The sequence below is a fragment of the Mycteria americana genome, chromosome 3 (assembly GCF_035582795.1).
Source record: "Mycteria americana isolate JAX WOST 10 ecotype Jacksonville Zoo and Gardens chromosome 3, USCA_MyAme_1.0, whole genome shotgun sequence".
In the NCBI taxonomy this organism is placed as follows: Eukaryota; Metazoa; Chordata; class Aves; order Ciconiiformes; family Ciconiidae; genus Mycteria; species Mycteria americana.
Window position 1 is genome coordinate 131,830,687 of NC_134367.1, and position 15,583 is coordinate 131,846,269.

The window sequence follows — 15,583 nt, forward strand, 5'->3', positions numbered from 1 at the left end:
GCTGGGCGAGGGGGCTGGCCGCTGCAGCCGCAGGAAAGGGCCGGGGCACGGAGACGGGGAGGCTGCTGCCGGAGATAAGCAGTGCCCTCGCTTCCAGCCGGGATGAGGACCGGGTGGGACTGGCTCGTGTATGTCCCCAGGGAATGGGTCTCCCTCGCTTGGGAAGAGAAGGGGAGCCAGCAGTTCCACCGCTCGCCCCCTCCCGCTGCGTGCAAGCGCGTCCAGCCGAGCCCCTCGGGCCGTCACCGACGTGGCTCCTCGGGGCTGGCTCTCTCCCAAATGCACAAGGTGATTTGGTGGTTTGCGCTCATTCCCGCAGCTTTGCATCTGCAAATATTTGGAGGAAAACAGCCACAAACGCCTCAGATGTCATCTTTTTCTTTTTTTTTTTTTTTTTTTTTTTTGACATCTCTTTTCCAAGCTATAATCCTTTGGTTATTCATGAAACAAAGAAAAATTAAGAAGAACTTGGGGATGCTCAGGTGCCTTTAGGACCAGCCCCGGGGTCCTGACCCATGGCTTCGCCTCCATAGGACTGGTATTGCCCGCGGAGGCTCGCAGAAGCTACCAGACCCTGCGAGGAGCTGCCTGCTGGCCAGCCCACGTGCAAGCCACGTGCTGCTGGCCCGGTGGCTGCCAAAATGCCCCTGGCGCACACCTGGGGCGGGGGGGCCACCACCTCCGCCCCGCTCCCAAAGAGGCACTGCTAGCAGCAGATGGAAATAGCAGCAGCTCTGTTGATTTACAACCACAGCCCTGACTTTAATGGGCTGTTTTTGCTCCCCGACAGCTACGGATTCGGTCTTTTTTTTTTAACAAGCCTCTCTTTTTCCCTGCGTGCGACCCGTTAGCTCCTCCAAGCACGGGCGCACGGGGAGGCGAGGGTCGGCCCTGCGTGCTGGGGGTACGCGTGAGCTGCTCTCCTCTCCCCTTTGAAAAAACCAGCCCGAATCCTAGAAGCATAACAGGCCTTTGTCTGCGGCGGTCCCGGCTCCCCTGGGAGAGGCAGCCGGCGATGGCGAGCAGGCGGGTGCTGCTGCACCCCGGTGAAGGGCCGGCGGGCGGTGGCAGCCCCGGAGCCGGCCCCGGGCGCCCCAGCCGTGCCGCAGGGTGATGCCTCCCCACGCCAGCCCCGGCAGGAATGTTTGCTGTCACCGCAGCCTGCGGCGAGGAAATATTTTCCAAGCAAAAAAAGGCCTCCCAGTGTATTTCGCGCTGACGGCTTCCAGCAGCCCTCTGTAGCCGTCTTGTTCTGCCGCCGCCGGGACACCTACCCGGAGGAAGAGAGGAGGCGAAGGTGGGAGAGCTTTAAAAAGCTCTGGTTAAGTTTGTTCCACCCTGGCCGTCCCCCTCTAGAGCGGGGCTTTAGAGGCTGCAAAACACCCGGCGGCTGCTCAGGGAGGGGGCAGATGGTTTCCCGTCTGCCTCGGATGCTCAAACCCCCCTGCCCAGCGTGGCATCCCAGGGGAGGAGAGGAGAAGCGGGGTCCCAGGCACGGCGAAGCGGGGCAGCTCCGGGGACGATAAGGGATGCCCCGGCTCCTTCCCAGGCTGGGCTGCGAATGTAGGTCAAAGCCCTCTCCTCGTTGAAATCCAGTGACGATGATGGTGTTACAGGTTGGGCTGAAATATGTACCTCCGGGTCTTTACTCTGGCACCGAAACAAAACGTACTCAGAAAACTGTGAAAAATAAACCCAGCTTGTGAATGCAGCTGATTGGAAGTTTTTCCAGCAGAAAGTGCTGTCCGACCTGTGTAAAATCATTCCTCGGGCATGTGTTGATTTGGGCAATGTTTCCTCTGAGGGGAAAAAAAAAAAAAAAAAAAAGATCAGAGGGAGGGGGGAGAACTGTTTGGAGAGAGCCGGAGCCACCGCCTTCAGCGGAGCTTTTCCATCCCCACTGCAGAACGGCTCTCCCTTGGAAATGCACTTTATTTAGCAGCCCGCTGCCCGGTACGTGCTGCCGTCGCAGGGGGCAAAACAAGATCGTCTGCCACGGACTTGGCTAAGATGCTGGTCCCTGGTGGGGATGCTTCTGCTGCCTCCGTGCTCTTCCCCCCAGGGACCCAGGAAAGCGAGTTTTACCGGGAGGGAAACGCTAGCTTAGTTTTAGGGAGGGAAAGGGGCTTGGCAGCACGCGGGAGCCAGCCCCTGGGCGAAAGCCTGGCTGGGATGAGCCATGCCGGTGGGCATCGCGGCTCGGTCAGCACGTCCCACCGGGGACAGGCAGCCTTGCCCTCGGGCTGCCTTTTCCTAAAACGCCCCGTTTCCCACCACCCTTGTCGCAGCCGTTTTCGGGGCCGAGAGCAGGTGCCCGACGCTTGTCCTCGAGCTGAGGTTGGGTTTTTTTTCATCGGGAAGATTTCCTTTTGAGCAGAAAGAAAGGACGGCTGAGCCAGAAGAACAGTTGTTTGGCAAAAGTCAAGCCAATCGTGCAGTCAAAGCTTTCCCGGATCCTAACAACACAGGTTAAGATTAAATTTTTTGCCTGGAAATGAGTGGGGCGGAATGAAAACGTCGTGGCAGGTGGCAGCAGCCCTTAGCTCTAGCGATGGGTGTCGCTGGCCCGCGGCAGAGGCGGGTGCCCCTGGGACAGGGGGCCCATCCCGAACCGAAAACACCACCGTAATCTGGCTGTGCCGAGCTCGAGGCGGTAGGGGTACGGACGTCCTGGCAGCCCTGGGCTCGCCCCGCCGGGGCGGCACCAAGCCCTCGCCCCGGGACAGGCTCTGCGTCCCGCTCGCGCTCATCGCACAGAAATGGGCTTGTGCGCCCAAGGCTGACCCCGAGCAGATTTATTGGGTGATCCTGGGCTGCTATTAGTGGTCAAGGAACCGCAGACTCACAGACAGGGTCTGAGTCCCGGGCAAGCTCCCGTGTTTTTTCGGAGCAGAAATCTCCGCTCCGGCTGTTTTGCCGGCGGCTCTGCCAGGGACACCTCGTTCTCGTGAGCCACCGGCTCCGGATGGGGCACCTGGGGAGACGGGGTCCCCTGGGAGCGGTGGGCTCCCCCCGCACCCCCCCGGCAGCCGGGGGGGACGGGGAGGTGACGCAGAGGGGGGGTGATGCAAGGGCTCTGAGCACGGCGTGCCGCCTCGCTCCCCGAGCTCGGAGGAGCCGTCGTGCTCGCCGAGCGGTTCGCCCTGCTATTTATACCCGCCGTGCGCGAGAGGAGCCTTTCAGTATAAATGAAGCTATTTTAAAGGTCTTGGCCAGGTATAACTGGTTTAAACAAGGCCGGTAATGACTCAGAGGGCTATAAATGTCCGTCAGAGTCCTCAGCGAAGCTGTCGGGGATTGATCTCCTCGGCAAGCAGCGACGCGAAAGCCCGGGCAGCCTGTGCGGGCTCCTGTCCCCGTGCTCCGACGCCGGCCCCGCCGGCAGCGCCCCTTCAAGCTGCCTTTGGCCACGGCCTGAGGGTTCACGGACGCGGTTCCTCCGCGGTTATCTCGGGCTCTGCATGGGTGCGGGCCCTGCGGTCCCCACGTCTCCGTCCCCCAGGCGGGGGCTGCGCGGCCGCGTCCCTGCCGCGGGCTGAGCATCGGCAGCTCCCGCTGGGCTCGGGCAGGGCGGGACGCCCCGGCGACTGGTTTGGCTGGTGACGTCTGCTGGGTTTTAGGGGACGCGTCAAGTCCTTTGTGACCGCGTCCCCGTTTAAGGTGATGGGGGCGATGGGCTGGAGCTCGGGCGATGCGCTGGACCGCCTTGGGCTGCAGTGGGGTTGCTTTAGCCCGCTCGGGAACGAAAGCCGCTGCGTTCCTCCTCCCTCAGCCTCTGTGGGGACGGGAGCACCTTCAGGCGACGCCAGGCTGGAGGGCTTCCAGCAGAAAGGGGTTTTGTTAGGAAATAACAGGGAGTTTTTAAAGCCGAGGGTTTTGGGAGGAGTCTCTGTATTCAATTTTTCTGTTTGTTTTCATATTGTAAAACCAAAGACGTTTCAGTTTTCGGAAACTGATAATTAAACATAAAAAATATTTCCCCGGAATGAAACCAAAACCTGAATACTTTGGTCAGCCAGGTAAAACTTCCCCTGCCTGCCGGGGCCTACCGAAAACGTCCACGGCAGGACTTTCCTGGGAGGTGAGGAGGACTTTCTTGTCTTCCTTTCTTTTTTGATCTGGAAAGTCAGCATCGCGGGGCATCTCCCTCAGCACCTCCTCCTCCCTCCGCCGTGTGAAAGCAGGGGAGCTGGAGCAGCCCTGCAAAGTGCCGGGATGAATCCGCTAGCTCCAGGTTTTTCACACCAAGCCTTCTCCCCCGGACATCATTCCAGATGCCTGCGCATCTTGTTTACCCAGCAAAATGTGCTCGTGGAGAAAACCAGCGCCGGGGCGTCACGTGGGCCACAGTAAACAGCCAGCAGATGCACTCTGTTTATTTTGCTTCACAGCCTTTCCAGAAGGCACCATTTTGCTGGTGGGCTCCTCAGAGGGGGCTTTTTCCCATACCCGCATCCTACACGGCGGCAGCCGCCCGCCGCCGGCAGCCGCGCCGGGGCTCAGCAGCAGCTCCGGTCCCGCCGGCACCCATCACAGCATCCCTGGGTGCTGTGGGCCAGCGAGGTCCCTACGCGGGGCTGTCCTCGCACCCAGGGGCCGTTTGCAAACCCTCTCAGGCCTCCCAGTTGCTTCTCGGGAGCTCGTCGTCCCCGTCGGTACCGGGGCCGACACTCACCGAGCATCCCGCCGACGCCGGTGAGCCGAGGGGACCTCCTCCACCCCCAAGGGGGACAATAATGGGACTTTATTTCCCCCCCGTCACATTCTTCAGGCACTTCCAGGGTTTTATTTTACCTTGTGGTGCCAACCACCGATTCCAGCAACTCGTTACCTTCACTGGCATGTTGAATAATTACAGAGCGGGGAGGAACGTTAAAATAGCACCTGGAGGACTGAATACGCCAAAAATAGCCGTGCTGGCCATGTCCCGACCGGCCGGATCCTCGGGTGCGCTTGCGGACGAAGTGAGTTTGTCTGCGATGGAGTCCCTGAGAGCCTGGGACCAGGGGACATCATCCCGCTATTAAAAAGAGAGATATCCTTGGGCTCTCGATCAGATACTAAAATTACAAAAATTTTGCGTACTCCTGACTCTTCCTTTGTTAGACTTGTTAAAGCCTTGGAAAATATTTTGATGAATTACGAAGCCCCATTAAACGTTGAATCTAATTAGGAGAGACTTGGCTGTAGAGTTCTTCAAATAGTTAAGTCAATATTATACGGCGTAATTGTGGTAATTCCCCGGCGGTGCTGCAGCTGACGGCGGCCTGTTTTAGTGCGTAGCTGACTCCGCGGACGGGGGAAAAACTCTCCCCGCCACGGAACGTCACGTATTTCAACGGTTCCCGTCTGAATCCTTGAACGAGCAAAGGATATTGTTTCCTGACGTGCCCTGCGGAAGTTACAGGAACGCTGGAGGCATCCTCGGGAGCGGGACCCTGGCGCACCTTACTGAGCCGAAACAACGCGACCTCGGGATCAGGTCGTGCCGGAGAGCCCGGCTCTCCTTAGCTCTGCCACGGGACTGCCCGCAGGGCTTTGGTGAGGGTGCTCAACCTCCCTCCAGCGTGTTTCCCCGGTCCAGAAAAGTGAATTACCCTCCTCCTCCTCCTCCTCGCCTGTTCTCGTTTGGGCGCAAGCTCCTAGGGCTGCTCCCAGCCCAGCAGAGCCCTTGCCCCCACAAACAGCTCCTTCCAGGGGTCCGAAAGGAACCGACTGGGACCAAAGCCAGCGAGCGGGAGTGCTGCAGGCGGCGCTTGGCACAGGGGCGACGGCGGGTCCCCTGCCCCAGCTCCACCTTCGCCCTTCCCTCTCCCCGGCTCAGACCCAACCGCTCCCGCCTCTTCCTCGCGTACCTCCGTGCATCGATTCCGCCGTCATTTTCATGTCTTATCAGGGGAAGGCCTCAATAAATCCCGACGGTAATTGTGGTGGCACTGTGCAAGCACGTCGGGCCGTCTCCCTTCCTGGCAGGCCGGTCGCCTTTTGTCTCTGACAAGATCTGCAGGCGCGCGGGCTCCTTTTGCTTCTTGTTATCGAAATGCCTCTCTTCTTGAGGGCAACGACTGCTTCTATCTCACAGGAGAGCCCCTTCCTCAATTAAAGGGAAAAAAAAAAAAAAAAAGCCAAAGCATTTATTTTGAAACAGCAGTGCAATTGGGAGAGTTCATTATATTGGATTAATTACGATAATTATCAGTAGAAGGGAGATAATTACCCCGGTTGTTGTCAAGACCAAGGTAAGGGGTTCTTTTTTTCTTTAAATTATTTTCTTTTGCACAGTCCAGCCTGGTTACGCGGTGTGGGGGCACAGGGGAGGTGAACGCCAGCGCCGGGGCTTCACCCCCTCCCACCCTAGGGCATGCGGTTCATCGCACTCGGCCTCCGGCTGTGCTTCCGTGCTCACCCGCTCGCTTGCCACCGAAGCCCGGCCGTGGCTCTCGGCTCCGAAGCATCTTCCCCCTCCCAGCAATGCCCTGCACCGCCCTGGTCCTTACACGAAGTTGCCATTGCAACCCAGGCGGCCGCAGAGGGCGAGTGCCCGTCCCTGGGAGGGCCGGGGAAGCGCTCGCTGCCATCATCGTTGCTGCGAGTGATGGGACGGCCGAAAAGCACCCACGCTCCTGGCAAAGCTTCGCGCCAGTCACTGGCCTCCTACCCCTGGGAAGGGAGAGATGGCTCCTCGAGTCATGGCTTCCAATGCAAATAAGAATGTAATTTAAAAATTAAATTTAAAATAAATATTAGTTAAATATTAAAGAGAAGAAATCATTTTTAAATGGCCGGTGTGCTTATCAGTAACCCAACCAGGTATGTTTAAATAAGACACCGCTGAAAATTTTCAATTTTTATCATCCTAGGTATTTTTAAAAATGTTTCTTATAAGGCAAGCATATATATTTTTCTGCTCTCTTAAGACATATTAATTTTAGCAGGTTTCCTCCGACTAGCGGCACGGAAGGCTGCCCTCGTGAAAGAAGGGAGAAGGAGGTGGCGGCGGCGGGACCCGGGTCATTTACAGGAGCGGAGATCCCCGTTGCTGCCTTCTGGGTTGGTCCCACATCCAGCCACCTCCAGACAAGCCGCCGTCTTTGCCTGGCCACGTTTCTGCATGCAAATGCTTGCGTAGCTCAGAAAGCGCGTGTCCTTGCGTTACAGAGACAAAGCCTTTGTCTGAGCGGCAGGACGTGGTTGCTGTCGTTCACCCTCGGCGCCACGTCCCCGAGATGTGCACAGCAATGACGCTCTGGGCACGCGGACCAGGAGGGACACCACCGTTCCTCGCGACACAGGGGAGGTGTGGGACGAGGAGAGCTTCTCCTCGTCCGACGCACGCTGCGTGGAAGGTCCTTCGTGTCCCGGGCAGGGCGAGAGACTTGGGTCGTGGGACAGAGAGTGGAGGGTGCAATAGCAGACCGAGAAGGCAAAGCTGGATTTAAGAGTCGGGGCTGGAGCAACATCCAGTAGGAACATCCTCTGTAGCCAAGGAGTGGCCTCAAGTGAACGTTTTGGGTCAAAATCCAAGTGAACAGGACTCTCATGAAGGCAACTCTCCGTTGCCGCTCCGCAGCTTCCAGTCCATGCACAAGGGCGGTGACGAGAGGTAGAAAAACCTCATCTTTGGTGGCACCAAAATTCAAAGTCCTGCTGACCTGAGGGGGAAACGGCACTTCATAAAGAGCGGTGCGAGACTGGGACCCGCAGAGCTCTGGGTGTGCGTCAGCCTCCCGCCACTCCTCGTGCCGAGGTGCCAGACGTGCTCGGAGCACGCTAACATCTGTGCCGCGGCGGGACGAAGGCCTGAAGGTGGGTGAGTTTATTGCACCGGGATGCTCTCGTTACGGCCTCCCTCCTCCTCCTCCGGAGCTCGCCGGGAACTTCTGTACCAAATCCAGCCATGCTGAAAACACACGCTCACCTCCCGCACCTCGTGTTCAGAGGGAAAAAATGATGCTAAAGCTAACCACACCTTACCCTAAACGGCGGCAGTCAGCCGCAAGCGGGGAGCTGAGCGGACAGGATCTTTGAACTGGTGATGTTCGTCGTCCCCAGTAGCCACGTCGCTCATTTTACTGGAGTCTCCCTGAATTCTCCCTTCCTGAGCCTTTCGACCGTTACTCCAAGGGAGCAAAAAGCTCTGTGGGGGTGCGTTAGGTGGGAGAGCCCTGTCTCGGGCTGTGCTAAGTCAGCCCCGGGGTGCACCCAGCCCAGGAGCCCCTTTCAGCCGTCACCCGGGGTGGGTGACGGGGGGTGAATACAAAACACCCGGCGCGGGCAGGCTGCTCCCCCCGGGAAAAGCCTCTCTCGCCTCCTGCGGAGAGGAGAGGAGCCTGCGGGGCCATGTGGAGTGAGACCCCCGCCCCGGGGGATGCAGCACCCGCACGGCGGCCCCCGGGGGTCCCCCGGGGTGTCGTCCCCCCCCCCCACCCCCGGCCCTGCGGGCCCGGGGACAGCAGGCGACAGGGGGCGCCCCGCCACCGCTTTTAGCCGCCGGGACGGCGGGACGGGCCCCTCCCGGCGGGGACACCGCCGCTCCCCTCGCTTTTGGGGGTACCCCCCCCCGGAGGGGGCGGCCCCCCTCGGGCCATACCCCAACAACCAACCCCCGCATCCCCGAAAGAGGGGCTGGGGTGGGAGGGAGGCGGGCTGCCGCTGTCGCGGCGGCTATCGCGATAGGAGCGTGCCCTCCTGGAGCCGGTGGGGTTGTTGTCGTTCGGCGATCAGTCCTGAGGGTGCTGGGGCCCGGGGAAGAATCCCTCGGGGGGGTTAGGGCTCCTCCAGAGCGGGAGCCCCACCGTTGGGTGAAATCCTGCTCTCCGGTGGGCTCGCATGTAATAGTTTTTAATATTTAAAAACTATCGCCAGCCTTCCCCGATCGATGGGGCTCCCCCCCCCCCCGCCTCGGGGGCGAGAAATAAATAAATGGGGAAAAAAACCCCAAGCGCCGGCGGTTGATGGGGTTTCTTTGGACGGCGGGTACCTATAGGTCGGGGTCTGTGAAAGAGGCAAACCCCAAATCCCCGGGCGCGGTGGAGGCGGCCGGGGCCGGGGCCGGGGCCGGGGCCGGGGCCGGGGCCGGGGCTCGGCGCCGGGGGGGCAGGCGGGGCAGGGACGCTGCGGGGGAGGCACGGCCCGGCCGTGCCGGGGGGGTGGAGGTGGAGGGAGCCCCCCGCTCCCTCCCGCCGGGGAAGGACCCGCGCTCGGTCCCCCTCCGCCGGCCGGACCCCGGCGGGAGCCGACGCGGCCGCAGCGCCGATGGGGCGGGCGGCGGGGCCGGGTGGGTTTTGGAGCCGGGGGATTTTTGTCGTCCGTCTGTCCGTCCTTCCGTCCTTCCTTCCCCCCTCCGGGGCGTCTCGGCAGCGGGAGCGGCGGCGCTGCCCCGACGGCGCCCACCGGGACCCCGCACCGCCCGGCCCGGCGCCGGGGGAGCCCCGGGCCCCCGACGGCGCTTCTCCCGCGCCGCCCGCCGCGCCGCCCCGCCGCCTCCCGCCTCCCTGTTTGTTTTAGTTACGAATTTGTTGCAGGTACCTGAGCCGGAGCCCGGGGACGAGCCAGAGCGGCGGCTGCCGGGCCCGCCGGCGGGGCAGAGCCGGGGCACGGCCGGGCGGGCGGCGGCCCCAGCCCCGGGGCCGGGGGCTCCGCCGAGCAGCCGCGGGCGGGGAGAAAAGGTGCGTGGGGCCGGGCCGGGCCGGGCCGGGAGCTGCCTCCCCTCGGGGGTGCTGGGGGGGAGGCCGGCTCCCGTCGGGGGTGCTGGGGGGGAGGCCGGCTCCCGTCGGGGCTGCCCGGGGCGGCGGGGGGGGGGGGGGGGGTGTGATGGAAATCGGCTCCCACGGGATCTCCCTGCAAAGTCGGGGGGAGCCCGGGCACGGGGAGGGGGGGTGCTGCCGGGGCCCCCGTGCTCGGCGGAGGGGTGCGGATAGGTGCGCGGGGGGCCGCGGAGGAGCCTCTCCCGCCTAGGTGTGAGCTGATTATTCAAATGGGCAGCCGAGGACCTGGGGATTGGAGGCTCGCCCGGCCGCTCCGTGCTATATCACTCGGGCACCCACGTCACTGCAGCACTTGTCCTCCTCTTCCTCCTCCTCCTCTTCTTCCTCCCTCCTCCCTCCTCCTCCTCCGGCTCCTCCATCGCCTCCGGGCGACTCTTCGCCGCGAAGCACTGCGAAAACCCACCCAAGGAGCAGCAGCGAAAAAAAAAACCCCAGCCCCAGCGCCGCTCGATCCCCCCCCCCCCCTTCCTCCCTCCCTCCTCTTCCTCCTCCTCCAGAGGCTCCGACGGAGGGGAGGGAGGGCTGGGGACTTTTTTTTTTTTTTTTTTTTTTGGGTTGCTCTCTGTCGTCGTTTGTTGTGGCTGTTAAATTTTAAACTGCCATGCACTCCACTTCCAGTATGCTGGGAGCGGTGAAAATGGAAGGCCATGAGCACACGGACTGGAGCAACTACTACGGGGAGCCCGAGGTAAGGAAGGGAGCGGGGGCTCCGCCGCCCCCCGCCCCGGCCCGCCCCGGCCCCGGCCGGGGTCCCCCCGCCGTGCCAGCCCCGGGACACGATTAACTTCGGCATCAGACAGGGACGGGGGGCTCGGCGGCGGTGCCCGCTGCGGGCAGGGCTGCGCCGGGCGCGGGCAGGGGCGCGGCGGCGGCGCGGGGGCAGCGCGGGTGGGGGTCCCGGGGGGCGCGGGCAGCGGGGGGCTGCCGGGCGGCCGTTCGCTATTTTTTCCTTCCCCCCCCCTCCCCGCCCTCCGGTCTTTTCCTCGCTCCGGGCGGGGATGTTCCTTCCCCTTCCTCCAACTCCCCTTTCCAGGACGGATCCGCCGACCTTGCTGCCATCCCGTCTCTTTTTTAATATATATATATATGTATTTGTTTTTCATTAACCAGAAAAACAAGCCCCCCGCCCCGGGATTTAACCCTTCCCGCCCCGCGGGGCACGGAGCCCCGGGGCTGCAGAGGCTCTCGCCCGCGGCGATCCGGGCTGGGCTGGGGGTGTCCCCCCACCGCTCCCCGCTCGCCGGGCTGCCGTCGCCCCCGACGGGGCTACCCACCTGCCTCCTCCCCGTCCCCTCCCCAAATCTCCCTCCTCTCTCTCGCTTGCCCCTGCAGAGCTATTCCTCGGTGAGCAACATGAACGCGGGGCTGGGCATGAACAGCATGAACACGTACATGACCATGTCGGCCATGAGCACCACGGCCAACATGACGGCTGCCACCTCCATGAACATGTCCTACGCCAACACGGGCATGAGCCCCTCGCTCACCGGCATGTCCCCGGGCGCGGGGGCCATGCCCGGCATGGGCTCGGCCGGTGTGGCGGGGATGGGCGCCCACCTGAGCCCCAGCATGAGCCCCATGGGGGGCCAAGCGGGCTCCATGAACGCCCTGGCCCCCTACACCAACATGAACTCCATGAGCCCTATCTACGGGCAATCCAACCTCAACCGCTCGCGGGACCCCAAGACCTACCGGCGGAGCTACACGCACGCCAAGCCGCCCTACTCCTACATCTCCCTCATCACCATGGCCATCCAGCAGTCGCCCAACAAGATGCTGACGCTGAGCGAGATCTACCAGTGGATCATGGACCTCTTCCCCTTCTACCGCCAGAACCAGCAGCGCTGGCAGAACAGCATCCGCCACTCGCTCTCCTTCAACGACTGCTTCCTCAAGGTGCCCCGCTCCCCGGACAAGCCGGGCAAAGGCTCCTTCTGGACGCTGCACCCCGATTCGGGCAACATGTTTGAGAACGGCTGCTACCTGCGCCGCCAGAAGCGCTTCAAGTGCGAGAAGCAGCTGGCCGCCAAGGACAGCGGTGGGGCAGGCGGCGGGGCGGGCGGCGGGGGCAAGAAGGGGCCCGGGCAGCCCCCCAGCCAGCCCCTGGGGGAAGGCAGCTCCTCGGGGGGCTCCGAGGGCTCGGCCGGCGCCGAGTCCCCGGCCAGCGCCTCGCCGTGCCAGGACCACAAGCGCGCCCTGGCCGACCTGAAGGGCACGCCGGGGCTGAGCCCCGGGGAACCGGCGGCATCGCCGGCCCAGCACCTCCTGGCCCCCCCGCACGCCGGCCTGCCCCACGACGCCCACCTCAAGCCCGAGCACCACTACGCCTTCAACCACCCCTTCTCCATCAACAACCTGATGTCCTCCTCCGAGCAGCAGCACCACCACCCTCACCACCACCACCACCACCACCACAAAATGGACCTGAAGGCCTACGAGCAGGTGATGCACTACTCGGGCTACGCCTCGCCCATGCCCGGCAGCCTGGCCATGGGGCCCGTAACGAACAAAAACGGCTTAGAGTCCTCCCCTTTAGCCGGAGAGACTTCTTACTACCAAGGTGTGTATTCCCGGCCCATCATGAACTCCTCCTAAACTGGGCGAGGGGAAAACCTCCCCTGGCCAGGGGGGAAAGCCCCCCGTATCCCGCGCAGCCCCCTAGCAGAGCGATGGACTATGAACGCTGTCGAGCACGGTACATATACATATATATATATATCCTTTTTTTTTTTTTTTCCGTTGGCTCCAGATGTTTGCATCCGTTCGGGAAACAGCAGCCGTGTGTCTCGCAAGCATCTCGGCCCGCGCCAAGGGCAGGCGTGTCGGTCATCCCCCCGCCCCGGCCCAGAGCCACCCGTGCCCGGGGGGGCTGCGATTCCCTTGGTTTGCCTTGTGGGGTGGTTTGTTTTGGTGGGGAGGGGCGGGTTGGGGGCGAGGGGACGGGGAGAGCGGGGTTTCTGTTGGGCTTATTTTTTTTTTCCGTTGTCGTCGTCGCAAGGAGGTATAAATATATCTATTTTTTTGTGTGGAAGTGATGAGGAAAAAAAAAAATCAAAACAACAAATACAAACAAAACGAAACCCTCCTTCAGTGTGAAACCCATGCTAGTTTTGAATCCGAGGACCAAAACTCTTGTAACGTTGTAAAAAGGGGGGGGAAAAGGGGGGGGGGGGAGAGAAAAAAAAAAAAACTACAAAAAAATTTTAAAAATAAAAAAAAAAAGTCAGGATAGATCGTTGTAATTGAAACAAATGCTTGATGTTACCGGGAGAGTAAACTACTTGGATCCGATTAATTTATCGTTTCTGTATGCTTTATTTATGGCTTATAAATGTGTATTCTGGTAGCGACTAGCCAGATTTTCACAGAACTATATTAAAGTGTTATTGGCGGTTTTTTTTCCCCTGCATCTCTGTTCCGCCGGGACTCGCCCGTCGCCGCCGCCCGGCCCGGGCCTCCCCTCCCGCCGCCGCCCCCGCCAGCCCCGGCCGTGCCGCCCCGACGGCGCGGCCGTGCCGGCCCGGAGCTCCCCGCCGCTTTCCCTCGGAGGGGCTCGGCCCGGTGCGGAGCCGGCCCGGGGCTCGGGGAGCCGGTGTCCCCCCGCGAAGCCCTGCGGGGGGCCGGGAGCGGGGAGCCCCTTTCGCTCGGGGGAGCCTGGACGGAAGGCGACTCGCCCCGCAGTCGCTGGGCAGTGGCCACCGGGGGGGGGGGGAATCGGGGCTGGGAGAGGCAGCGCATCCCGTTCCCTCCCGGGGCGGGCCGGGGGAACACCCCGGTACCTCCGCGGGGGGATAAACCGGCGGCGAAAAAGCGGAGAGCTTTTGAGTTTGCCTTCCAACACCTCCCGGCCGCTCCGAGCCCCCCGGGCGGCAGCGGAGCCCCCCGGCCGCCCCCGCGGCACCCCCGGCCAGCCCGGCCGGGCTTATTTTCATGTCTCTCCCCCCCTTTCCCACCGTAAATACCCTGCCCGGCTGCCCAACCACTTGTTGTTTTTCCCACGCGTTTACGGCAGTCATAGATGTTGCTTTCCGAAATAACATTCAAATCCTTCTTAAAATTCCGCATTGTCCGCGGGAAGAGAAAAGGGGAGAAGGGGGCGGGGGGGGGGGGAGAGAGGGGAGGAAAAAAAACCCTCCCAAAAACAAAACCGGGATCCAGCCAGAAATCTGTCCGTCTCTATACGGCAAGGACACACACGTTGTGAACCAAGGCATGCAATGTGTTTCATTAGCACATAAAAGGCTCCCGCGGGGAAGGAGCACGGGCGCGGGGGTGCCGCCGGTTTGGGGCGAGGGCGGCGGGCCGAGCCGCTGCCCCCCGCCTCCCGCCGCGCCCCGGCCGCTGCTCCGCGCCGCGCCGGCCCCGGCACCGCCGGCCGGGCACCGCACGACGCCGTGCCTGCTCCAGAGGCAGGTCTTGCCGTCCCCCCTCCTCCTTTTTTATTATTTTTTTTTCCTTCTTTTCCCCTTCCTCTGGCCGCGCTCACGCTGAAATGCAAGGATGGGGACTTGGGGGAGAGGGGGGAAAAAGGACAAAACCCCCGGACTCCCCACGCTGGCGGGTATTTCTTCTTCTTTACCCCCCCGGCATCCTTCTCTCCCCCTCCCCACCCAACTCGCCCGCCCCCAGCCTTACTGCAAGCGCATTCTGCTCCTGCCGGTTTAAGCAACCGTGATCTGTGAATAAACAAAGTCAGTAAACAAAAAAAAAAAAAAAAAAAGAAGGGGGGGGGGAATCTAGATCCAAATTCCAGGAGGGTAAACTTTCAACACCACGTCATACTTCAGCAAATTTACACAGATATTATATTGCGTCCCTTTCCTTCCCCCCCCCCTCCTTTTGAGCCATTGTGCTTAACTGAATTTTATAAAGCTGATCGATATCTTGGTAAAATATTCATTTTTAAACTAGCGGGCAGCGAAATCTTTGCTTTGTGCTAAAGTCAACAGTAGCACAGTTTCAGCTCCAATAAATGCAGGGATGCTTCCAGCGCCCGCAGAGCCGGGGCGCGGCGGCCGGGCCGGCGGCCGGGGCGCAGGTAGGTGACACCCGCCGCTCCCTCTCCTGCTTCTCCTTCTCTTCGAGCTCCCACCTTCAGCTTCCCCTCCATCCCTCCTCCTCCTCCTCCTCCTCCTTCTCCTCCTCCTCCTCCTCCTGCTCCTCCTCGGCTCGCCTTAGGGCCGGCGGGGAGAGCGGGGCGAGGGACGCGGCCCGGCCGGGGCGGCGGCGGGGGCCGGGGGGCGCGGGGGGCCGGATGCTCCCCGCCACCTCGCCCCCGCGTTTCGGGGGGGTCCCGGCCCCGCCGCTCCTCTCCCAGCCGCGGAGCCGTTTCAGGAGGGCAAAGCGCGGCGCCGAGCGGGGGGGCGGGGGGGGGCTGGTTTTGGGGGGCGGGGGGCAGCCCCTGCGGGAGCGGGGGGCGGCCGGGGCCGGGCCGGCGGGGAGAGCCGTGCCGGCCCGGGGCAGCCCCGAAGCCCCTTGCCGGGGGGACGAGTCGTTGCGGCCCGGTCGGAGGCGGGTGGGAGAGGGACGGGGACGTGCGGGACCGGCCGCCCGCCCTTCGCCCGCTCCCCCGAGCCGGACAGCCGGTTTCTTACTTTTTATTCTTATTTTTTCGTCTTTTATTTCCCCCCTTTTTTTGCCTTCGTTGTCCTCCCCGGCTCCGTGGCACTCTTTTGTTCCGGGCTGGGAGCGAGCACGCCGTGTCCGCCCCGCGGAGGGGCATTTCTCCCGCGGCCGTGGCACCGGGAAAGCGCCGGTGCCGCTGCCGCTGCCGGCTGAGCAGGCAGGACCCGGCCCGGCTGCCCGCACCCGCGTGG

At 62.4% G+C, this 15,583-nt stretch overlaps 1 protein-coding gene across 2 annotated transcripts; it reads left to right on the top strand.

Moving 5' to 3' along the window:
- The first annotated feature begins 7,699 nt into the window (after window positions 1–7,699).
- On the top strand, window positions 7,700–12,634 carry FOXA2 (forkhead box A2). 2 transcript variants are annotated; one of them, XM_075497103.1, is made up of 4 exons: window positions 7,700–7,806; window positions 9,525–9,668; window positions 10,386–10,455; window positions 11,100–12,634. In XM_075497103.1, exons 3-4 carry the CDS (start codon window positions 10,387–10,389, stop codon window positions 12,360–12,362), a joined length of 1,332 nt encoding a protein of 443 aa, XP_075353218.1. In that variant the 5' UTR covers window positions 7,700–7,806; window positions 9,525–9,668; window position 10,386; the 3' UTR covers window positions 12,363–12,634. The 2 variants fall into 2 exon arrangements, with proteins under 2 accessions (XP_075353218.1, XP_075353217.1); XM_075497102.1 differs by lacking the exons at window positions 7,700–7,806; window positions 9,525–9,668 and having other exon boundaries at window positions 10,369–10,455.
- Window positions 12,635–15,583: the final 2,949 nt, after the last annotated feature.

What these genes read in the sequence shown, in the direction of transcription:
- FOXA2 (XM_075497102.1), top strand. Translation starts at nt 10,369, where the DNA reads ATGCACTCCACTTCCAGTATGCTGGGAGCGGTGAAAATGGAAGGCCAT. An exon ending in ACTACTACGGGGAGCCCGAG is followed by an intron (nt 10,456 to 11,099) that starts GTAAGGAAGGGA and finishes TTGCCCCTGCAG; the next exon opens with AGCTATTCCTCGGTGAGCAA.